General features: G+C 39.9%; 1 protein-coding gene across 5 annotated transcripts in view; it reads left to right on the top strand.

The window, feature by feature from the left end:
• LOC5567507 (G protein-coupled receptor kinase 2) overlaps positions 1-25700 on the top strand; it is a 353686-nt gene that overhangs the window by 172543 nt on the left and 155443 nt on the right. For all 5 annotated transcript variants that reach the window (XM_021837716.1, XM_021837714.1, XM_021837712.1 and 2 more), the window contains 2 exons: positions 1407-1502; positions 24239-24359. In XM_021837716.1, coding sequence (XP_021693408.1) covers positions 1407-1502; positions 24239-24359 — 217 coding nt within the window. The remainder of the gene's footprint in view (positions 1-1406; positions 1503-24238; positions 24360-25700) is intronic.

Below are 25700 nucleotides of genomic sequence, written 5' to 3'. Positions count from 1 at the left end.
CTTGTTTAGAGGGGTTTCATCATGCACTGCTATCCCCTCGATCCAATCGGAGCTGTAGCAGTATACGATAAACTGGCACTCATGATGTACTGCAAATCATGATTGTTACAGAGAGCAATAAGTGAGAGCCGGAGGATCAAACACAAGTGCTCATATGTTTGTTTTCTGTTTAGAAGTATTCTGAACGAGATGTCAGGAATCACCAACGAGTCATAATCGTTAGTGAACCTTCTGGATAACTGTTTGAAAGAGCCATGTGGCAATTCGGCTAGGTTATTATTTGAAAATTTATGACTAATTTACAGTTATGTGAACTAGCAAAACATCCCATTTCCGGAATTATCCCAAAAGCACATCACCATATTGTGATACGCGTTACCCCCTCATACAACCAGTTATCGCCAGCGAAGCCTACGAACCAGCGACAGGTGGGATTTTTCCAATTAACCCAAAGCGCGGTAATAAATGATCACCGGATCCAAGGCCCGCAAAGTGCTCGCTTTTTACGGCCTGCCAAATGGCTCAATTTGCACCCGGCAAAGCAATAGGTATGTAGGTGGGCTTCTAATTGAGTGTGGCCATCGGCAGCTGACGGCGGCGGCGACGGCGGAGAAAAGAAAGAAACAGACAGCACAAGACAGCTTCCAATCCTCAGCCTCAAACGCTAATTATGCTAATGAACTTCTTTGCAGGTCTTAGCGCGGTATGGGGTTTTCACCTGCGAGCATGAACCAAGAGTTTAATTTTCGTTTGTTAATTCATGGTGTAAATACCGAAAAAATGATGGGGGGATCACACGGAGTTACGTTATTTGATACGGTGTCTTGGGAATTCCGGTATTCTGCCAATGATGTTCCATGTTACAGGGCTGGTAGCAGTGTATATTTTTTTCTTTTGGTCCAAACTGTTCACTACAACTTCTTTATAGAACATTTTTCTCTAAAATAAACAGTATCGTAGTTGGAATTTTTCAAATAAGTTGCGTGCAAAAATGTATAGGCCATTATTCTCGATTATCGATTTTTTTATGGGAATCATTTCTACCATACCAAAAACATGTGCAAAATTTAATCCAAATCTAAGATTATCGAGCACCATTTTTATTTTTTTCGACTCATTCTGGATGGAATTCGTCAAATATTTGTTGTGTCATGCTTTTTCAGATTGTATAATTAATTGTCATGAAAATTTTTATATATTAATTTGGTTTGATTTCTATTTGTCTGTTCTCTTTTAGATCCTTTTTTGATTCATGTATGTTGTATTTTTTCAAGATTAAAGTCTCCTGAATTCCTATTTTTTTTAGACATCTAGTCGCTACCATACCTGCATAGCTCAACTAGCTCTCGTTTCCAAAAACCGGGTGATATTAAAGATGCCTTCCTTTTCTCTTTCTCTTTTTCCAGGAGGGTCCGACAGCAATAAGGGTAAAAGCAAAAAATGGCGCAAAATCCTCCAGTTTCCACACATATCGCAATGTATAGATCTCAAGAACAAAATAGGTAAGTGGATAAAACCGGTTTGTAACATGGAGTTGGGGGTGTGGTACTTAGAAAACAAAACCTCCTTTATATGGGAAATTACCGAGAGAGTTCCGGTGGTTGGTCCGAAGATGCCGGCAATGGGGCAATCTTGTTTTCGGGATGTATCCTTTCGTGGGAGTGGTGATACCACTTCGAGTCTTGAGATGCTACTTTCGTGTTCTGCGACGACTAAAATCTCATTGTCGAGTCGTTTTTTTTTCATTTTCTATGGAATTGGACCCTTGCTCAGCGGAAAGAGGAAGGATTTTAATAAGGCTTGGTCTCGGAATAATGGAAGATTTTCTTTATCGTAATTTCCTTTGGGTGTTTAAACATCGGACACAAATGGCCGGTTCTTGGAATAGGATTATCTCTTATTAGATTGTGAACAGGACGGAAATTATCATCAACTCAAACCGTAAAAAATGATTCAGTCGCAAAACCCGGCCAAAACTCGTGAAACCCGAATATTGTTGATTACGTTAGAAAGGATTACTATAATTTTACCAGACTAACAAGAAATTATTGCCGTGTGTGAGTAAACTGTGGAAATACGAGACAATGAGTCAAAAAGGTGAGCCAACTCATCCGTGATTTTTTGACTGCTGAATTGTGTGATTGACAACTCACGCATGAAAAATCTCAAACGTGAGTTGTGAGAAATTGAGTTTTTCACAACACTGCTCACCTGTAAAAAATCTGAACTTCTGCAGCAAATGAAATGTAATATGTTGTTAACAGAATGTTACTAAAAGCTTAATTTAGTTTTATCATGTTGTGTTGTCTTAAACAGATCACCTTATTATATGAAATGAATGTAATGTTGCTAATAAAAGAATTATTAGGAAGATTCTTAAAAACACGATGAGTTTCAAGAAGCGGTAATAAACGATTTTAAAAAGATATTCACAGAAAAAAAACGTATATCGAGCGCCACAGACCCTCGCCATCGCGAGACATTATGCAGTCTCCGGTTATAAATTTGTCATCACGGACACTTTCCAGCCAGTTTGTTCGGACGTCATCATTATCATCCTCGTCGTCATCATCATCACCATTATTCATCGCGTCCAACTTTAATGGACCATATCCAGCGGGCACGACCGCAAAAGAGCGCGAAATGAAGCGAAATTATTTATTTACACAATTAAAATTGATATAAATTAGCGAAGATTTATTGATTCAAGCTGGGGCCACCTCCGGTCCCCTTTGGACGTCACTTCACCACTAAATCCGAAAGCGAATGCAATTTCAACCATTTACAACCCGGCTCATCATCTTCACCACCCTCTCTTCAGCAGTGCGCGACCGATGGCATATTTTCACACTTTTATGTCCCGAAGTATTTCCGAGTAAATAAGAATTTCAAATGTTTATCAAATTCTGTCGTTGAGAAGTAATATTCGAATCTTTAAATTTGTTGTTTGTTTGTTTGGAAGCTTTTTTCTATTTTCTATCTTCTTTCTTCTATCTTCTATCCAAGGCGCGTTCAATTCTCTAAGGTGTTCTATTATGTTCACTTTGTGGAGAAAACGAGACAGGATAGGTGAGGAAGGGCTGGCCGTTTTGTTTACAAACAACTGAGACAGGTAGTCGAGAGATTTACTCCTGATTGGTTGAAGAAACAGTGTTGTCAAGAATTATTCCGACTGCTCCTTGTGTGTTCTACTCCTTACTTTCTTTTTTGACAAATTCGTCCACAGCTAGTTTCAGTTTCAGCATCATCCAGGCAAGGCAGTAATGTTTGTAAACAAAACGGCCAGCCAGTAAGTTAAAGATGGCCTCCAAGCCGCTTTCGCCAAGTGATTACACCTTACTCTGGCTACAGAGTAAAATGCACACACCTTGCTTCTATCTTCTATCTTCTATCTTCTATCTTCTATCTTCTATCTTCTATCTTCTATCTTCTATCTTCTATCTTCCATTTTCCATTTTCCATCTTCTATCTTCTATCTTCTATCTTCTATCTTCTATCTTCTATCTTCTATCTTCTATCTTCTATCTTCTATCTTCTATCTTCTATCTTCTATCTTCTATCTTCTATCTTCTATCTTCTATCTTCTATCTTCTATCTTCTATCTTCTATCTTCTATTTCTATCTTCTATCTTCTATCTTCTATCTTCTATCTTCTATCTTCTATCTTCTATCTTCTATCTTCTATCTTCTATCTTCTATCTTCTATCTTCTATCTTCTATCTTCTATCTTCTATCTTCTATCTTCTATCTTCTATCTTCTATCTTCTATCTTCTATCTTCTATCTTCTATCTTCTATCTTCTATCTTCTATCTTCTATCTTCTATCTTCTATCTTCTATCTTCTATCTTCTATCTTCTATCTTCTATCTTCTATCTTCTATCTTCTATCTTCTATCTTCTATCTTCTATCTTCTATCTTCTATCTTCTATCTTCTATCTTCTATCTTCTATCTTCTATCTTCTATCTTCTATCTTCTATCTTCTATCTTCTATCTTCTATCTTCTATCTTCTATCTTCTATCTTCTATCTTCTATCTTCTATCTTCTATCTTCTATCTTCTATCTTCTATCTTCTATCTTCTATCTTCTATCTTCTATCTTCTATCTTCTATCTTCTATCTTCTATCTTCTATCTTCTATCTTCTATCTTCTATCTTCTATCTTCTATCTTCTATCTTCTATCTTCTATCTTCTATCTTCTATCTTCTATCTTCTATCTTCTATCTTCTATCTTCTATCTTCTATCTTCTATCTTCTATCTTCTATCTTCTATCTTCTATCTTCTATCTTCTATCTTCTATCTTCTATCTTCTATCTTCTATCTTCTATCTTCTATCTTCTATCTTCTATCTTCTATCTTCTATCTTCTATCTTCTATCTTCTATCTTCTATCTTCCATCTGCTATCTTCTATCTTCCATCTTCTGTCTTCTATCTTCTATCTTTTATCTTCTATCTTCTATCTTCTATCTTCTATCTTCTATCTTCTATCTTCTATCTTCTATCTTCTATCTTCTATCTTCTATCTTCTATCTTCTATCTTCTATCTTCTATCTTCTATCTTCTATCTTCTATCTTCTATCTTCTATTCTATCTTCTATCCTTCTAACTTCTATTGTTCTCTTTTGTTTTAGCATTATTTTGGTATGTCCTCTTACTCGGGTAGCTCGATGGTTTGCTCAGTTACTGCGTGCTGGATGAGGTTAGTGGCCTGGTCGTTACCGGTTGGTGGTTTTACTTAAAGAACTGTCAGTGACGGATTTCATTACTGCATTATTTTAGTGCAATGGCAGTGCGGGTGCAGGTATACAAGTGTTTACAATTCCTGTGCAAGTCGAATTGCTGTTTACTGAAGCGAAAGGATTGGTCATCGTCATTGGTATTCAGTTGTTGTTTTCCGCATTTTTTTATTTTAAAATGTGTTAAACAAAATTAGTACAAACTTGGCAGTATTTTGTCAAACAGTTTGAAAGTCAATTTCTTAAAATCAGGGCAATGTATAATGTGCATATGTATGATTCGTAACTAATTATGAAAATTTAGGTCTGTTGAAATAAGGTCGAATAAATAATTTTAAAAAGCATTGTAATTTAGTGAAACTGATTTTAAACTCTATTTTTAACTCATACTTTAAAAGTAGACCTTGAGGTAGAGGTATGAGCTTCAAACATAGCATTGGGGTTACTAGAGGTTGACCTCAAACTTTTGATCTGGAGTACAATATTTATTCCTGATCAAATTGTTTATCGTTTGCTGTTGGTGCATTTGTTGGATCAACATTGTACAGTAGGCTGGAACACAATGTTAATAGTCTGGAATGGAACAGTTGAGGTTTCTTAGTTATAGAATACTCAAAAATATGTTGCACTCAACTGAGTATTCGAATTACTTAGCGTAAGGTGAAAACGTAGTTTGTAACTAGATATGATGGCTACTTTTTTCCATATGTTTATGCAGAATGTCTGAGAAGCACACAAAGATCGCAAAACGTTAGGTAAGAACAAAGAATACACGGATTTTTTTCGAATATCTCCTGGTTAGACAAACGTTCCCCTTTTGAATCAGTCTATGATGCACCTTGTTTTCCCAGTGAGGTAATTTGGGCAGGCCAAATTGAAAAACAAACACACACTGTAATCGATTTCATAAGGATTCTCGGAACTGGTTCATGCAATTTATGTCATCATCCAAAGTGTCCTTCGGAAGGCTTAATTGGGTTATATCAAGTTGTCGTTATACACGCACATAATTCAAACTTTGTCAATTGCCGAAATTTTATCTCAATGCATGTGATCATTTTTATATCACTGTCTATACAAAATACTAGCTTATGCTATATGACACATCATTGATTGCTACAGTGCTGTTCTGAATAATAGCAGCGCATGTCGATTTTCATACAAAATGCTCAACTTTGACATGCTGTAGTTTTGTTCCCTTTCATGCAATCGAGCTGAAATTTTCTCCATAGAACTACAAGTATGATCAATTTTGTAACTACAAAATTTCAGTTTTTTCTGAGTTAAAATTTTTCTTCTACAAATATTTTAAACATTTTCGGTTTAGGTGTAGGTTTGATAAGTAGGAGGAGATTGTTCCAATGGTAAGTGATATACAATTTAAAACTATAATGTCAAGCCGAAATTAAATTTTTTAAAACTGCTATTTTTTCGAACAATTTCACCTAGTATCTCACTTTCCGGCAGGGGCTTAGAAAATTTTGAAATTTTGTGTTTACAATATTGGGCATATTTGTAGTTCTGTGGATAAAATTTCAACTCGATTGCTTGAAAGGGAACAAAACTACAGCATGTCAAAGTTGAGCATTTTGTATGAAAATCGACATGCGCTGCTATTATTCAGAACAGCACTGTATGAGGAATTTATATTAATACAATTGGATAGGCGTGCCAGTATTCACCGCCTTAAGGAAAAAAAATGGTTTTAAAAATCAATCAAAAAACTTTTGAATATTTTCGATACGCTTTATAAAAGATTTCAATCCATGTTTGCAGAAAACATAGAAAAGAAATAGGCAACCGACATACATCGTTATGTCTGCGTCGCAGTTCATGTTCAGAATCTTTGAAGAAAAAAAATATCGATCGCTTTCTATGTAATAGTCTTGTAACGAATACCTATTAAATCAAGCGAATAGGTATCCCAAACCCATTTTCTCATGCTCGAGTACATTCAATTTCCCAACATCTTCCACGTGCTTTATGAAAAAGGAACGACCACTACAGGGAGCAATGATAAAAGTAACAGCCAGAAAGCTTACTGCACGATATCTTTGTGCCATCTCCAAATTACACCGAAAAAGGATAATGATTTCCGTTTCATTCCTTCAAAAGCGCGTTCCACTCACAGGGAGACGGGATCCAGTCATCCATGTCGAAACAGCGTGGGATTAAATTTCAGCTAGCGTAAGAGGTAAAAATGACTGCCGCATTTGCGAAAGATATCCTTACTGGGGGATATCCTTACGCGTTCAAAAATTACGTGAAGTTTCTGGGGTGTAGCAAGGTCTCAAAGTCCTCATGGGTGAGAGTTTTCCCTCAAGAACGTTTGAAGCGTGGACGTTTTAGCATGCATTCTTTGAAATTTTGTGTTAAATTGCTTTATGTGAATCGTCTTTATGCGAAATGTATCTCTTACTCTACCCGGAATTAGGGGAAGTGGATCAGTCATCCAAAAAAGCGGGCTACGTGATTTATGAACAACCCCTCTGCTCGCTGCCAAAACGACACGAAATGACACAACGCAGAACGAAATGAATAATTCAAAGTCTGAACAAAAGAAAATGGTTTCCGAATGTGTGTGTATGTGTTAGCATTTTTGGGGGAAACATCTTTCCTCGATACTGTGCGGCCGAAAATGAGATGACGCTCCCCTAAATCCGTTCGAAAAACCCTCCCGCTTTGATTTTGTTAAAACGGTTTCTAGGTCGAGGAAGGTTATCTTCCACTTGGAATGCTCCCGCGGAGACCGTTGATGGTGGCAAATGGTGGAAATTGTTCCGAGATGTGGGATTTTGCGCTTAAGGTCTACAACGTAGAATCTGGGATCTAGTCGATTTCACAGGCCGAATATTAAATATTCAAATTGAAACCTACCCGCGAGTGCAATTGATGGTGGCACCCAGAAGAAGCAATTTAAGGTTAATAGCTACCTATTTCGAAATGTAAATGTCTAACTCAGTGGTGCCTAACATTTTTGAAGCTGCGACTCCCTTAAAAAAAAGCTTGAAATCATGGCTTAAATAATCAAGTTATAACTCCCATATTCAAGAATATCTATCTAGGAAACTTGACCTTGGGAAAATTTCAAAAATAGATTCCGCCCAAAATTCATCAGATTTTCACCAAGATTTTCGAAAATTGTCTTCAGGATTTACTTCAAAGGAATCTTTGAAACTACACATTCTACTGTCTTGTGCAGCATCAGAAGGCCAGCTCCAGAGGCATGCTCTTGTCCAATTGGGAGATGTGTGCCATTAATGCGTGAAATTCTCACTATCCTACAAACTTTTCAGAAACTCGTGCATAGTCTACTCAGAAATCTACTCAGAATACCTCTTGGCTAATGAAGAAATCTGCCACAAATTATAACTTCACTAGGCAAAATGTTTTAGTCAAACAATATGCTTGGAATATCCAAATAGAAACAATCATAGGAATGCAGCGAGCCTCTGGTCTACAAAGCAAAATTAAAAAATAGTGGAGTTTTCACAGCTCCCTTGAGGTTCGTGGACCACCAGTTGGGAAACCCTGGTCCACCTGGTTTTGAGACACCCCATTTTACAATTTCTGGAACACCAAAGGCCACTAAAATGTTGCCTCAAAGTCGAGCGACAGCTGCCGCATCGAGTTAACCCACGTATTACAATGAACTTTACACGGTTCACGTCATGCTCATGCACCTTCACGAGCCCGAAGGACAACGAGCTGCCCGGTAACAAAGTGCTCGTAAGCCCTGTCACAGCAACGCGACGGCGGAGTTCCACAGGCTCCGGGTTCCCTTCTAATCTTTATTAATGGATATAGCACTCTGGCGGCGGCAACCACCCACAGATTTCTGAGGGAACAGTGCAAACCTGAAGCGGAACACGGAAAGCTCCAAAACATCGCATGGCCCCGCGGCCGGCAAAGATGATGATGATCGAGAAAAATGCGTCCTCAGCTTGTGACATCACATCACAGCAGCGGGCTTATGGCATCACCGCCAACATCATTCTCACCACCATGTGTTTGTGCCTGAGACGTCGAAAAATGGCTGCTCGAGTTGAGTGACAGTTTGTGCCATTAGTGTGTCTCTTCCGCACCTGCCGCCCCGTCAGGTGTAATGGTTCCGCATATCCGGAATGGGTGCGCAGATGGGGGGCTGGTTGCGCTTTAAGATGAATTGGAATTGCATGCACATTGTTGCACATTTTATGAGTGATGGCGTCCGTGGTGCATAATTTCAAGGCATACCAACAGATTGAATGTTTGCCTTTTGGTTTCCATTATCAAGGTATAAGAATCGTGTCACGTTTAGTAGACATAGACATATACCTTTTCAAATGTTAGGCTAACAATGCCCATATAATTCGCGAAACAAACAAATTGACTGGATATATTGAAAATCTTTCCTCGGTTTTTATACTTGGATATTCATAACACTTGACGTAGACATTTCCTCCGTTATTTAGACAATCATTGTCTGCCCTCTCAGCGTCATTCAGGTGTTCATCGAAGTGCTGCTTTCACTTTTCACAAACTTCACCATTTTATATCCTTATCCCTACACATCTGTGATACTGCTGTGTGCGTTTTCCTCTATAACTTTCTATTCGAAGACGTTATTGAACTCGTGTATTTTACATGAAATGTTGAACCATTTTCTAACTGCTTCTAAAGTAACACGTTTTTCGATTTAAGAATAATTTCTTGTGCCCTGACAGCACTTGAGCAAGATGCATGTTAATGGCAATGCTTCCACCCGTTCCCACGCACCCCTCAATCCTCGAATCCAAGTAATTCGACAAACAAGCGACGACGACGACGACGACCATTCGGCCGAACGTGATAAATAGAGCGGAATTTTCCAGCAAGTTATTCCTTCGTGACAAGTTTCGTTGTTTGCGCGATCGGGATTTATGTCCAGCAATAAATCCTGTCGATTTCCTTTTATCGCCTCGGATTCAGAAATCGGGGGGACCCACAGGACATGTGTCCGGGAAGTTTTGCCGTAATGGGGACCGTTTCATTCTGGATGTGCATGGTGGAGCTATGGGAAAAAGGGCAGCTTGCCAGAGAAATATAATGCTATAGTTGAGAGAATGAGAGCAAGAGACTCGTTCCCAAGTGCAATCTGGTGTTGTGGCCTTATTGTCGTAATTTGTGGACGGGTACATACAGAAATCTAATTTGCATAATGAGAGAGCGCAGCCATCGTCGCCGGTTACGCTTTTTTCTGTCACATTTGGTTCCTTTGTTGCTTGTCCCCGGGGTTGTGCTCCTGTACATTTTACAATTTCCATCGGATAGAGTAAGGTGTGGTGAAAGTTCAACCTTGGTGGAATAATCAACATTTTCGGAAAAATATTATAGTTAATATTACAGAAGTAGATACCACGCAGTGGACCTTAAAAATATGAGCTACAATTATACTCAATTTAAGTTGATTGTCTTAAACGAACTACTGGGCAAGAGTTTGAAACTTGTGTGGGGAAAAAGTTTGCTGACTGAAACACGAAATACTTTTTCGTCAGAAATATCTTTTACCAGTCATAAAAAGATTTTTGCATGAAAAACACTCTAAATGTTGATCTACGTTTTTCCCAAAAAATCGTTTTTTTAGTATTGTATAATGAATACTGTCATTGTAAAATACTAAAAAATTGCGGGTTTTCGAAAAACTAAGGTAGAACGTAATCTGAATTTGAACAGAAACTTTTGCCTAACTCGAATGTTTGCCCCACATTACGCTATATCACGCAGGCCATGTCAAGCCGAGAAAAGCGGTGCGGTTCTTTTGACCTTCTTAATGTAGGGGAACATGGCCCATTACGCACTAATTGGGTAAAATGCCCTGACTCATTGAATTTAAAGGATTAAAGTTGTATTTTTTGTCAAATGAAGCCAAAATCTGTTAACATAAGAAAGTCGTAAGCTTTTATGCTGATTCTATTCAAAAAAGCGTTTCCATGCTACGGCGCAAACTCATGGAGAAGTTTGGTTGCTGACTTCAAGTTCTCCATACTGAATGGCGTCCTACTCCACACATTGAGTCATTTTGAACGAGGCCCAGCTTTCAACCAACTTTTCGATACGATTTCTTCTTCTTTTTCTTGGCATTACGTCTGAGAGCTTTCTTCACCAACGTTGCCATTTCTAGATGGTAATCTATGCCAAGGAAAGTCAGGGAAATTTCCATTACGAAAAGATCCTGGGCCGACCGGGAATCGAACACAGAGCATGGCTTTTTTGTAGCTGAAGACTTTAATCACTAGACTAAGGAAGGCCTCACACAATTTAAAACCGTAAAAAGTCCCAAATTTGAGTGATAGCCAGGAAATTTTGTAAAGTTACTATTGCCACTTTGAATGGCTTTATAATGTAGACACAAATCCTTGAAGTAGCATTTTGGACCATTCTACCCTACTTTCCATCAGAAGCGCACGCTGCCTGTGCACGTCTTCTTTTTCTTCCAGCTGCTGTTGTGAAGACTGAACGGAAAAAAAGGAGGCGTCAAACGGAAGGAGAAAAGGCGTTGCTTCCGGAGGCGCTTTCTTTGCCGAGATACCATATCGTGATCTTGGGGTGGAAAGCACTTGTGACAGGTTGAAAAAAGTGGAAAACTTTTCCGCTCCAATGGGTTTAATTCGATTTCGGTGCACTAATTTAGGTCAATTCAAGTGCAAAATTGAGCGGAGCTTTGTGAGGCAAAATAGGCAAAGTAACTGTGTCATTCGGGTAATCGAGTCATCGTTGTGAATCAGTTTTAAATTTCAAAATATCCTGAGAAGCACTCATCAGATAAAATTTTGTAGTTGGAATTGCTTTGCGAATTACTCCATGAGCGATGTTTTGCATTAAAGTTATAAGCTTTATAAGCTTTGGTTTCAAATAGTAAAAAAAAATTAACAAAAAGTTTGGATCTCTTTTAAGTTTTTATCCATGTTAAGTTTTTATCCAAATAAGTTTCAGTAATAACTGCTATATGTATATTATCAGCTGTTAGCTAATTAAACAATTCATCCTTTTCACCATTCAAAAAACGAGCATTCCTAATCAAACTTAACTTGGACTGCTTCAGCTATAGTGAAGGTTTTGAACATTGCACAAATCATTCAATTGTTCAGCTAAAAGTTCAAAATCAGAGGGCGACATGTCACTAGAAGTAGGTACATTTCCTGCTAAATTTCTGTTGGGATTTTCCGTTGATGAAGAGACGAAATAGAAGTTTCCTGCGGCATTAACATGGGTATTTCCATTTGATTTGAAAAAAAAATTGGATGGTCACCCGCAAGAGGAAAGTTTGAAGGGGATGAACTGAAATTACCTGCGAAATCATTGGAATAGTAATTTCCTTGGGTATTTCCGTTTTAACAGTTACCCGCACGGTGTGTTTCGTAGAACAATTTTATTACAAAAAAATAGGTAAGTCTGAAACTTCTCCACAATAAAGTCTAGGTTTCTCGCGTTAATTTGCTGCTAAAACCAAAATAATCGGTCGGGGGGTCCAGAGTATTTTTTTTTTTGACTTCGAGAGACTTGCACATATGTTTGAATTTGCCTATCTATGTGTTTATGTACATTAGGGCGGTTCAAAATTAAAAAAAAATGTTTGAGAATTCAATCTCACATATGTTTCTTACTATCCTTACTATAAAAATAGTGTTCTGTGAAATTCGCAGCTTTATAGGTGGTGATTTAAGGTGGCCCAAAGACAATGTAGGTTTATATGGATACTACTATGAAGAAATTTTGAGGTATGTTCCAAACACGCTTGTACTGTAATGTAAGTACAAACTTATTATCCCATTGTGAAAGCTCTTTCTTAAAACCATAATAAAGAAATTTGCTGAAGAAAGAAATTCAATTCGACAGATAGCAGAAGAGGTATTCATGAGTTTGTTTGCTATTATTTAGCTTAACCCCTCTACCGGCAGCTTCATTTTTTCAGCACAAAAATATATTTGAATCGCGATAACTTTTTTGTTTCTCTATATTTTTCCACCATTTTTTCACAACTTCTCAAAAAACTCTTCTACTTTTGGAATCTATGTCGGTATTGACCATTGGTCAACTGGTTTTAAAAATATTTCGGTGTTCCTTGGGGGACCGACACTTCCCATATAAAATTTCAATATGATGTTTTAAGAAATTTTCAAGATCTCGTTACGGCTAGAGTGGTACCAAAAATATAAAAGCTCATTGCTCAAAAACATTTACACCGATTTGTTTAATTTCTTCACAATAGACTTTCATAAAAGTTCAGTTTTGAAAAGCGAATAACCGAATATGAGAAAAAATCTGTAGCCAAAGATAATTACGATAGTTATGGCTATGCGTCGGTCCCCCAAGGAATTTTGGAATATCTCCGAATATAGATGACCTATGCTCAAAACCGATACAGATTCTGAAAATAAGAGAGTTTTTTGAGAAGTTGTGGAAATTTTTTTCAAAAATATTGAAACAAAAAAGTTATCGCGATTTGAATATTTTGAAAATATGAAGCTGCCGGTAGATGGGTTAATATGGGGTTATAGTACTGCAAATAAGTACAAAAATCCCAAACCCATTTTAGCCTCATGATGTTAGTTTCTGATCTTTTCATAAGCACTGTGCCATTAAGAAAATAACATAAAAAATATAAGATTTGAAACTTGTCAAATACCATCCAAATTAGCGTATTTTTCAGCACCATGGGGCAAGTATATTACATGCCTTATAACAAGGTTTATCACATGCGAAGCCCTCTACTAGTTAATTCGAATAACTGAAATTGTGTTCTTTGAAAGGCGGATAAGTCACTTTTGTATCTAGGGGTCATGCACAAATTACGTCACGCTCCAAGGGGGGGAGGAGGGGGTTTAGCCATGCGTGATAAGCCTTACAAAATTATCGGAGGACTCGAAGAGCAGACAACCGGTAACTCACTGGTCACTCGCTGGTGGCGACTAATCAATAAAATGTTCAACGCACAAGGTTGTCAGGTTCTCAAGATACAAATCTACAAACAAGCTCTTGAAAATTCGAGGTTTGATATCGATGGGTGGTAAATGACTGGACAATGCGTACCATTGGTACTTCGCGTACCTGCAGGTATAAAATAGACCCCATTTGTGGACCTTAGCCTCTTGTCCAGTAACTCCTATCCCTACCTCCCCGTGGTGCCGCCTGGGATACGAGTAACCGTAGGGAAGATCGGGTAACCAACCCTGGTGGAACCTTGGTCGTATGCTGACAGGGAAGGGGGGCTCCTCTCCTCTCTTCTGAGGGTGTAGCTTATCAGAGCGTCTGTTCTCCATGTTAGGGGCGGCTCAAAACAGCGTCTGTTCTCCATGTTAGGAGCGGCTGATCATCGTCCTAGTGCCAGCGTGGGACTCTAAACAGTGCTGTGCACGATGATCCTCCGGCGAGACAGGGGGTTGGTGCAGGCCTTACAAGCCAGCCGTAAAAATCATCAGTACAGGAAGCATACAATGTAAATTCGGACCGGAACAATCGGCATAGACCCAGGCATCGAAAACGGACTAACGATTGGAAACTCGGATCATGGAACTGTAAGTCTCTCAATTTCTTGGGAAGTACCCGCATTCTTTCCGAATTATTGAGGGTCCGCAAGTTCGACATCGTAGCGCTGCAGGAGGTTTGCTGGAAAGGGTCGACGGTACATACGTATAGGGATGGTTATACCATCTACCAGAGCTGCGGCAATAGACATGAGCTGGGCACAGCTTTTATCGTGATGGGCGAAATGCAGAGGCACGTGATTGGGTGGTGGCCAATCGACAACAGAATGTGCAAGTTGAGGATCAAAGGCCGTTTCTTCAATATCAGCATAATCAACGTGCACAGCCCTCACCTAGCAAGTGACGATGACGATAAGGACGCTTTCTACGCGCAGCTGGAACGTGAATACGACGGCTGCCCAAGCCATGATGTCAAAATCGTTATCGGAGATCTCAACGCTCAGGTTGGCCAGGAGGAGGAATTTAGACCGATTATAGGGAAGTTCAGCGCACACCAGCTTACGAACGAAAACGGCCTTAGACTGATTGATTTCGCCGCCTCCAAAAACATGGCCATACGTAGTACCTACTTCCAGCACAGCCTTCCGTATCGGTACACCTGGAGATCACCCCAACAAACTGAATCGCAAATCGACCACGTTTTGATTGATGGAAGACACTTCTCGGACATTATCGACGTCAGAACTTATCGCGGCGCAAACATCGATTCGGACCACTACCTAGTGACGGTTAAAGTGCGCCAACGACTCTCCGTTGTGAACAACATTCGGTACCGACGCCCGCCACGGTACAATCTGGAACGACTCAAGCTACCCGAAGTCGCAACTGATTACGCGCAAAGCCTTGAAGCAGCGTTGCCGGAAGAGGGAGAGCTCACCGAAGCCCCTCTTGAGGACTGCTGGAGTAGTCTAAAAGCAGCCATAAACAACGCAGCGGAAGGTGCCATTGGGTTCGTGGAAGCAAATCGACGGAACGGTTGGTTCGACGAGGAGTGTCAGACGGTTTTGGACGAGAAGAATGCAGCGCGGGCGATGATGCTGCAGCAAGGCACCCGTCAAAACGTGGAACGATACAAACAGAAGCGAAGACAGCAGACCCATCTATTCCGGGATAAAAAGCGCCGCCTGGAAGAGTTGGAGTGCGAAGAGATGGAGCAGCTGTATCGTTCTCAAGAAATACGTAAGTTCTACAAGAAACTGAATGCATCCCGCACAGGCTTTGTGCCGCGAGCCGAAACGTGCCGGGATAAGGATGGAGGTATCTTGACGGACGAACGTGAGGTGATTGAAAGGTGGAAGCAGCACTACGATGAACACCTAAACGGCGCAGAGCAGGAAGATCAAGACAGCAGGAGGAATGGCTTCATCAGTACGGCGGATGAGGGAGACGTGCCAACTCCCACAATAGGCGAAGTTAAGGATGCTATCAAACAGCTCAAGAACAACAAAGCAGCTGGAAAGGATGGTATTGGAGCGGAACTTATTAAAATGGGCCCGGACAGGTTGGCCACTTGTCTGCACCGATTGATAGCCAGGATCTGGGATACAGAACAGCTACCGGAGGAGTGGAAGGAGGGAATAATATACCCAATATACAAAAAGGGTGACAAGTTAGAATGTGAGAACTATCGAGCGATCACCATTCTTAATGCAGCCTATAAAGTGCTTTCCCAGATCATCTTCCGCCGTCTATCGCCACTGGCAAGCAGATTTGTGGGAAGTTATCAAGCCGGATTTGTGGACGGGCGATCAACGACAGACCAAATCTTTATGTTGCGGCAGATCCTCCAAAAGTGTCGCGAATATCAAGTACCTACGCACCACCTATTCATCGATTTCAAAGCGGCCTATGATACCATCGACCGCGAAGAGCTATGGAAGATTATGGACGAGAATGGTTTTCCCGGGAAACTGACTAGACTGATCAAAGCAACGATGGATAGTGTACAGTGCTGTGTGAAGATATCGGGTGCTTTATCGGACCCGTTTGAAACACGCAAAGGACTTCGACAAGGCGATGGTCTTTCCTGCCTCCTGTTCAATATTGCGCTAGAAGGTGTTATGAAACGGGCGGGCTTCAACATGCGGGGCACGATCTTCAATAAATCCAGCCAGTTCATTTGTTTCGCTGACGACGTGGACATTGTCGGAAGAACGTTCCAGGTGGTTGCTGAACAGTATACCAGGCTGAAACGTGAAGCAGATCGGGTTGGATTGAAGGTAAATACGTCGAAGACGAAATATCTGCTGGCTGGAGGAACCGAGCGCGATAGAGCTCGCATAGGCAGACGCGTGACGATCGACGGGGATGAGTTCGAGGTGGTAGACGAATTCGTCTACCTCGGATCATTGATAACGTCGGATAACAACTGCAGCAGAGAAATTCGAAGACGTATCATCGCCGGAAGTCGTGCTTACTATGGACTCCACAAGACCTTGCGGTCTGGTAAACTTCACTTCCGTACTAAGTGTACCATGTACAAGACGCTTATAAGACCGGTAGTCCTCTACGGGCATGAGACGTGGACAATGCTCGAAGAGGACCTGCAAGCGCTAGGAGTTTTTGAACGACGTGTGCTTAGGACGATCTTCGGCGGAGTATGTGAGAACGGCGTATGGAGGAGAAGAATGAACCACGAGCTTGCGCAACTCTACGGTGAACCCAGTATCACGAAAGTCGCCAAAGCTGGAAGGGTACGATGGGCGGGACACGTTGTGAGAATGCCGGACAACAATCCCGCAAAAATGGTGTTCAACTCAAATCCGGCCGGTACAAGACGAAGGGGAGCGCAACGAGCTAGGTGGTTTGACCAAGTGGAGCAGGATCTTGGAAGTGTGGGGCGATCGAGGAATTGGAGGTTAGCAGCCATGGACCGAGTTAGTTGGCGTAACATTGTGACGCAGGTCATGTCTTGAAGGACGTAGAGCCAGCAAAAGTAAAGTAAGTATATCGATGCATCTTCACCTAGTGAAAATATTTCCTAATAACTTCTTACATCATTATGACCAATTTAAGTACGATTTTCAAGGTTTTTCGTGGACAATAACTAAAATGACGTTTGAGACAGTTTTGCAATTATGCGTATATCATATGTCATATATGCTTATTACAGCTCTTTTGAGCAAGAACAACTTTACCTTCCAAGCCAAGGTGTTCAAATTGTTTGATCTTGCAGTTTGTCCCGTATCTATGTTCAACGCAATGTGTGTCGGTACAAAAACACATATCCATGAATACTTCACACAATATAAAAAAAATGTTCTGGACCCCCCGACCGATTATTTTGATTTTGGTCGCAAATGAAATAGCAAAGTCTAATTGTTTTTAGTTCGAAATTTCAGACTTACCTATTTTTTGTAATAATGTTCATCCACAAAGACACCGTGACCCGTAGGATGAAAATTCGCTTGTGACTAAGCATGGTATAAATTTACCAGATGGGTATGAGTATTAAGCAAGCGTCCGTTATGAAAAATGAGAATTGTTTGAGATTCTGTCGGGGAAATTCCGGCAACGAAAAACATTGCTGTTTATCTGTCTGATTCGAGCCTCAAAGATTCGTTTGCACGAATGGCAATCCCAAAAGTTAGTCTTACCGTTTTTTCCCGTAATTTGCTAACACAAACTTTTTGGATTCTTACTTCACACTGGATTCTTCTTTAAAGTGAATCAAGTAATATTCTAGAGAAAGCCCTTTCCGACGACTGCCATATCGAGTTGTCTTTTCCATAATGATTACTTGGACTGTGGAAAATCTAAGTGAATCATTTATTTCATTTTTGACCTTTCAGGTGACTTATAGTCAGTGATTTTTCAAGACGACTTTCAACAAACGTTCAGTTTTGTCATCATAAGTAAAACAATTGTGCTTCTCTACTTCCAAAAGAACTTCACGATCTTTTATAGTTTCCGACAAAACGCGACGGTCTTCTTTCTTTGCGATTTTGAAGATAACCTTGATTCCCCTAATGGAGTTCAAGATCTCCAGTCTAAATCCTCCAAATTTGAAGCAACTGACAACAATTGGCGGCACTCTTTGTTTCCTCACATGAATCCTAGGTTAGAGGCTGCATCCATTTGATGTTCGGAAAAACTGTTAGGAAATTTTTAATCATCTAAAAATAAAGCAGAAAATAATTTTCAACGTAAATCAGTCAATCAAATATGATCCCATCAACAAACCATTTCAAGCTCGATTGCAATGCTATCGGTGATACTCGTTCGTTTAAGCGGAATTATTGATTTTTGCTTTTACCATGCACTTTAACCGAACTGCACCGGCAGCCACCTGTACTGTCCAAACGAAATCAGCAGGTCAGGTTCAATCCAGTTCAAGCTCCCGATCCATATGAATTGGTTTTTATGTACCTGCCCAGTTAGCATTGCAAGCTCCGGCGGGTTTTCTGAGGTCATTATTCCACCTCCTGGGATGGTGGATGGGAAATAATCCGACGACAAGCGGCACGAGGCACCCTGGGATATTTGGATGATACTTGCCATATCCGATTGGTTCAAACTAGGTTTGGTTTGATTTATCGCGTCAAGTGCGATTTTGTGTTTAGAGTTATGATGGCATTTTTCAAACAAAACAAAGCTCGTCTAGTTTAGAAATAGTAATTAATATGTCAAATCTATGCTTTTTGTAAACTTTGAGTGGTATCTATGATCCATACTTAGTTGCAAATAAAACTACCAAAGATCAAAAAAGATAAATCTCAAGAAAAAAGTATGTACATGAAACTGTTTGGTTTAAAAAGTTTGAAGAATGTCTGAATCCGTTAGTAATTTATTGAGCAATTTGTGCTCTGCAAGCCTGGAAATGCAGGGAGAAGTCTTCGAAGAATATCGGATTGACTTCTTCCACGAATTCCGAGAGATATCCCTGAAACGATTTCCGGAGGAATCTTAAGAATATTATTGAGGATCTTCGGCAGAAATCTTTAAAAATGTAAGAAATGAATGAATCCCTGCAGAAATTTCAAATAAAATCGATTGGAAAAATCCGAAAAAAAAACATTAAGAATTGCGAGAAGCAATCTGAATGCGGAAAGAATTTCGGAATGAACTTTTGGAGGGATTCTAGAAACAATTCCTGTGGAATTTTCGGAAGCAGTTTATTGGAGAACTCCGGAAAGAATCCCCGAAGGAATTCTGCGAGCGTTTTTTGGAGAAGTTCGTATGATATTACTGACTGAAAGGATGTTGAAAAGAATCCTTATAAGAATTTCCAGGGAATGCCTGAAGGAATTCCGGAAACAAATTTCATATGTAGTCTGTGTCAGAACCAGTGCTATTAAATTTCATAAATATCACGTAACTTTGACATTTGAATATTGCCAATATCATCGTTCCCTGTGGAAGACGTCATCGGATAATGTTTTTTCGACAAGGTGATGGACTTTCGTGCCTGTTGCTCAATATTGCGCTAGAAGGTGTTATGCGGAGAGCCGGGCTTAACAGCCGGGGTACGATTTTTACGAGATCCAGTCAATTTGTTTGCTTCGCGGATGATATGGACATCGTCGGCCGAACATTTGAAAAGTTGGCAGACCTGTACACCCGCCTGAAACGCGAGGCAGCAAAAGTTGGACTGGTGGTGAATACGGTCAAGACAAAGTACATGCTAGGTGGTGGGGCCGAGCGCGACAGGGCTCGCCTAGGTAGCAGTGTTACGATAGACGGGGATACGTTCGAGGAGGTCGACGAGTTCGTCTACCTTGGATCCTTGATGACGGCTGACAATAACGTTAGTCGTGAAATACGGAGGCGCATCATCAGTGGAAGTCGGGCCTACTATGGCCTCCAGAAGAAGCTGCGGTCAAAAAAGATTCACGCCCGCACCAAATGTACCATGTACAAAACGCTCATAAGGCCGGGCTATGGGCATGAAACGTGGACGATGCTCAAGGAGGACCTGCAAGCACTTGGAGTCTTCGAACGTCGGGTGCTTAGGACGATCTTCGGCGGTGTGCAGGAGAACGGTGTGTGGCGGCGAAGGATGAACCACGAGCTCGCCCAACTCTACGGCGAACCTAGTATCCAGAAGGTGGCCAAAGCTGAAAGGATACGATGGGCAGGGCATGTTGCAAGAATGCCGGACAGCAACCCTGCAAAGATGGTATTCGCTTCGGATCCGGTTGGTACAAGAAGGCGTGGAGCGCAGCGAGCTAGGTGGGCGGATCAAGTGCGTATCGATTTGGCGAGCGTGGGGCAGAACCGAGGATGGAGAGATGCGGCCACGAACCGAGTATTGTGGCGTGAAATTGTTGATTCAGTGTTATCTGTGTAGATGTTAACTAAATAAATGATGTATGACGAAAGCTTGTTTTGAGAATGTCAATTGATATTTACGACATCGTTAATGCGACAAATAAATCGTTTCCTGTAGTGATATCTCACTCAAATACTTTATTGAATCAATAGAATCAATAAAAGAATACAGTTGCATAAAATTGTCTGAACCAAAGTTTTTGGAAAAAATGAAGAATATTAGATAGATTTAAAATATATTGCTTCGGTAAACTTCGGCGGATTCCTGGTGAAATCTTGGAGATTCTGAATGAAATGTTTGGTTGATTTCTGATTAAATTGATGACAGGTTGCTGGTGAGATGCCTCAATGATTCCTACAGTCGTTCATGGCATCTGCTTTGTGCGATCCTTGGCGATCTCTATAAATAATTACCATTCTATTTCTGCGGGTAACAACGTGATATTCAAACCGAGATTTTTGATGACGAGATCTTCACAGTTTTCTCAGATGAATCTAAATTTCATAGGAGATTATTGAATTATTCATGACGTGATCTTTGGCAAATTGTCGCGTATCTTTTCAAAAAGACCTAACTAACATTGAGAGGCTCTCTTTTTGTTTACTCTTTTTTATCAATAACTGACCCACATTAACCTCTTTTGTTGCGTTTTTTATATGATATGCTAGCCAAGGACATTGTCTTCTGATCTATAGTGAAAATCTTTTCAAAAGCTTTAGTACTGCATTGTTACAATCGTAAGAGAGCGAGACAGGAGACAATCTCTCAATGTTACTTGTGTCCTTTTAAAAAGTAACACTAGAAATGCCATAAATAAATGTGATCAAACTTTCAAAAGATTTTAGGTATATGATTTGCGATGTCCCAGCGAAATTCAGAAGATACCTTGAGCTTCTTGACAGACACATTGAAGATTTTGACGAGATTCTATAAAAAAATAATAAAGATTGAAACATTGAAAGGCATTGGCTTCTTCCTGGTGAGCTCTTCTTTTTATAATTATTTCTAGATGTTCAGGTAGCACTTCAACTGTTATCAATTGAAAGATTTCATTAAGAAATCTGTTTTTTTTTCTGCGTAAAATACAGTTCATAATACTCTGTATGAATCTATGACAAAAGGTCAAAGAGTAGAAGAGTGAAGGGTCAAAAGGTCGAAAATCTTTTTAAAGGCAAATTTTATTTTTATCTTTTCTATGTTTTGTCATTTTTCCTTATGCCACTCTGTACCCATGGTAAACAAGAACATTTTTGCCTACAAAATATTCCCGATTAGCCTAGGATTCTTTTTTCAGAATAGTTATGCGTTGACGCCCCATCTTCTTATCAAAGAAAGTTTTCTTGACGATTAACTTATTTAGGCCGCATCCTTTAAGGTAATCTTAACGAATCCAGTATTTCCTGAATCAAGATTAAAAATAACGTCCAAACGCTTCATCGCAAAAAATAAGTACTACCAAACTCTGAGTCGTCATTGTTAAAAATTTCCCTGTTTGCCAAGTCAATAAACTAACTTACCCCATTGTTAAACATGGCGAACTTTTTCCAGCAAAGAAATACATCAGCTCAGAGCTCGCTCGCTTGCCGGACGTTTTTCCAATTCGAAAAACGGAAAAGGTTACACAAAGAAGACAAGAGCTTAACGAGGCAGTCGTCAGACGATTACATAATTAAAACACTGGAAGGCTCGTCTCTTGTCTCGGCGCTTGGGTCACAATGGGTGGCAGCCCGAAAAAAAGAAAAGAAATGCATCCATCTGCGAAGGACCCAACCATTAGGGTGGTTCAAATTACAAAAACTGCTTAGAAATCCAATCTCTTATATCTTCCTTGTAATACTTACGATAAAACTTGGGTTTTATGAAATTTTCAACATTTTCGCTGGTGATTTAGCCCTTCTACTAGCAGCATCATTTTTTATAATAAAAACATTCTAAAATTGGGATAACTTTATATATTTTGCACATAAAAAATGTTTCACAAATTTACAAACAACTCTTTTAATTTTCGAATTAATGTCGATTTTCATCAATGGTCTTCTAGATCCGGAGATATTCCGGAATTTCTTAGGAGGCCGACGCCATAACCAACGTAAATATCTCAGGCTACAGATTTATTCTTCTCTTGTTTGGTTATTCGCTTTACGAAACAATATTTTGATGGAATTCTGTTGTGAGAAAATGAGCCATTTTGGTGCAACCGTTTTTGAGAAATAAGCATTTATGTTTGTGTGAAAAATGGTCGCTTTAAATAAAATTTACTCCATATCAAAGATTATCAATTTGGTTTTATTTGGTTATTTGGTATTATCGAGGCACGATTTCTAATAATTTCGACTTATTTTGCATAGTTTTCGTCTTGAGATGGAATTTCAAATATTTTTTGCAATTCGAACCGCCCTACTGAACATTGAACGTCCGATATGACGGCGGTTTTCCTCCGTCGTTCCGTTTCCTGTTCCGGACTCGACCGCCATTGAGTGCGCCCATAAAGCACGCTTGTTTGCCTTTGTTAGGAAAATCATAATTAATTCTGCCTACCCCCACCATTGCCTCATCAACGACATCAGGTTGTTCTCGGCAAAAAATGCACAAAACTTGAGCAACGAGTTTTCCGAGATGAAAGAGTGCCCGAGAGTGTTGAGCACAAAACAAAAAAATGAGCGTAGATTAGTGACAAATTAGACGAAAATTGTGGTACATGACGTGGGAAAACTTGACTTGTGGGAACCCTCGTCAGACACCTGAGGGAAATGACAGCGCTCATTAGGCCACAGGTGGAAACGTGAGGAGATGTGGAGAAGTTTTCGCTTGATTGGTGACACATTGATGGAAGTTCATCATCTGTTGTTGGCATCCTTTCATGGGTTCATGGAATGGGCTGGAGTGGTTCTTGGTAGTGATTAACAACATGTTCTGTGTTGATTATGTAAAAGCACTTGAAACACTCGATCAAATTTGTTACACGTGAAAGTTTGGTGAGCGGCCGAATGGAATTCGAACTTGTAAATAGCAAACAAACTTTTTCAAAAAGTTCATTACTAGAGGACAGCGCGTTCAGTTTTGTCATCATAAGTGAAAAACTTATGACTATTCTCTTCAAGATGTTCGAGAAGTAGCTCGCGATCTCTAAGGGCTGTTATCAAACTGCTGTCTTATTTGATAATCTTCAAAGTAAGTAAGTGAATCCTCAAAATTCGTAAATACTGACCACGATTGGCGGTACCTTTTGCTTCCTTGCATAAACTGAAACCTGGGCTACACTCCATTCTCATAAACATTTTATTTATAATTATTTCTTTTAATTTTGTAATTTAATTTGTAATTTTCAGGATTTTATTTGTTTTTATTGTTTTAGCACATTATTCTAACTCAAATTTTTTTGTGACACTATATTAAGTTTTAAAAACAATCTCTCAGAAGATTATACAGATTAGTTCAAACTTAAGTAGATGAAAAAACCGAATTTAGTACTATACTATTTAATTCCACTAGAGTTTGTATCCTTTGACAAATACGCGTATTTCGACCTCAACTGTAAGGCCGTCTTCAGTGTCGTGTACTAGACTCGACTTGTATTAGTTCAAACATGTTTTAAAAGTATTGCTCTAGAAACATTCAAAATGAAACTTGTACATCATCGACAATTACATATTTTGAATAAGTGGGGATAGAACCAAAATCAAAATTCATAACTAATTTGTACTTTTTTCCTCCCTTTTCCAGATGTAAGTTACGGTTACGTAATTGATCAGCAGCCCATCGGACGGGAACTGTTTTTCCAGTTCTGCAAAGTTAAGCGACCGCAGTACTACCGATATATCTCCTTTCTGGAAGATACGACGAGGTGAGTAGAATTTCATATTACGTCGCTTCTATTTAAAATCAACCCACACACACGCATTCGTCAAATCGGCTTCGCCCTTGCAAGATCCCACTTTCCCAGAAGTTTCCTCCTCCCCGAGGGCATCAAAAACCCTGCTCTCTAATCTCAGTCCCAACCAAACAACGACGACTTCTTTGTCTTTGAGTTTCGGCATGCGCTTTTGTTTCCTCATCTTTATCGAAAGGATAATCGTCATAATACGGTGGGTCCACTGCCGGTCTCGGTCCACTATCATCAAGTGAACTTCGCCAAGAATTTGTGGAAAATTTCCCCGCCGGCCATTAAATGGTGGGCGAATACAAACAACCGAGAGTCCGTCAAGCAGCACAGCAAAAAACAATTAACGTAAGTGATTTAGATCACATATATTTTACAAAAATAATTCACTTGAAACGTAATCGAATTAGATTGACGAAAATGCCATGAAACCCATTTCGTGTAGCAAGACTGAACTTGTATCAAATTGTAATAACCCAAAGCTATCGAACGTGACTCCTAGGGATGGTACACAAATTATGTCACGCTAAATTTCAACTTTTTGACCACCTCCCCCCCCCTTTGTCACACTTTTTGTATGAGTCCTTCGAAAATTTTGTATGGCTTGTCACGCTTGGCTCGACCCCCTCCCCGCCCTTGGAGCGTGACGTAATTTGTGCATGACCCCCTACTCGCTAGACCAGAGTTCGAATCCCGATCAAACTTTTACGTTTTTTTTAATATCTTACATCGGTGTTATCAATTGCCATACTCCGATTTTTAACAGTCGTCGACTGGTTACATAAATATACATAAATGATATAATTATTCACCGTTATTGTGACAGACGTTAATTTTATTTTTTTACTGTGTAGCTGCGGTTCTGTTATTTTTCGTTTTCGGTTTACTCCGTACCCCCTTTGGGCACTTTGGTGGGGACCAGTGCACAATAAGCTCCCGTTTGCCCAACGTAAACAGAAATCTTCTGAGAGAACTGGTAGCTACAGAACTTTGAGCGCGTTCGTTCGCTGTCACTGATTGTTCGGAGTTTTCGCAGTATACCGATAAAAGATGAAGCGAATTTGATAGGAACCTGACGACCAGCAGCCAACCTGCCAACCATCATCGATCGTTGCCATTGCAATGGTGTCATGACGGGGAAAATTTACGGCAATCGAGATATGGTGCTTTTGTGGGGGAAGTTTTCTTTTTTCGTTGGGGAATTGGCGGTGCGATGATTGAGATAATGTTTCGGGAATGTTGAACGAAAATTTGTGGAAGATGAGATGAGTTGAGCTTGAGTTGTTTATTACATCAACGACATTT

Source organism: Aedes aegypti, chromosome 1 (genome assembly GCF_002204515.2).
Source record: "Aedes aegypti strain LVP_AGWG chromosome 1, AaegL5.0 Primary Assembly, whole genome shotgun sequence".
NCBI lineage: Eukaryota > Metazoa > Arthropoda > Insecta > Diptera > Culicidae > Aedes > Aedes aegypti.
Note: the sequence above shows the minus strand (reverse complement) of the source record. Positions and strands in the feature narration are given on the sequence as shown.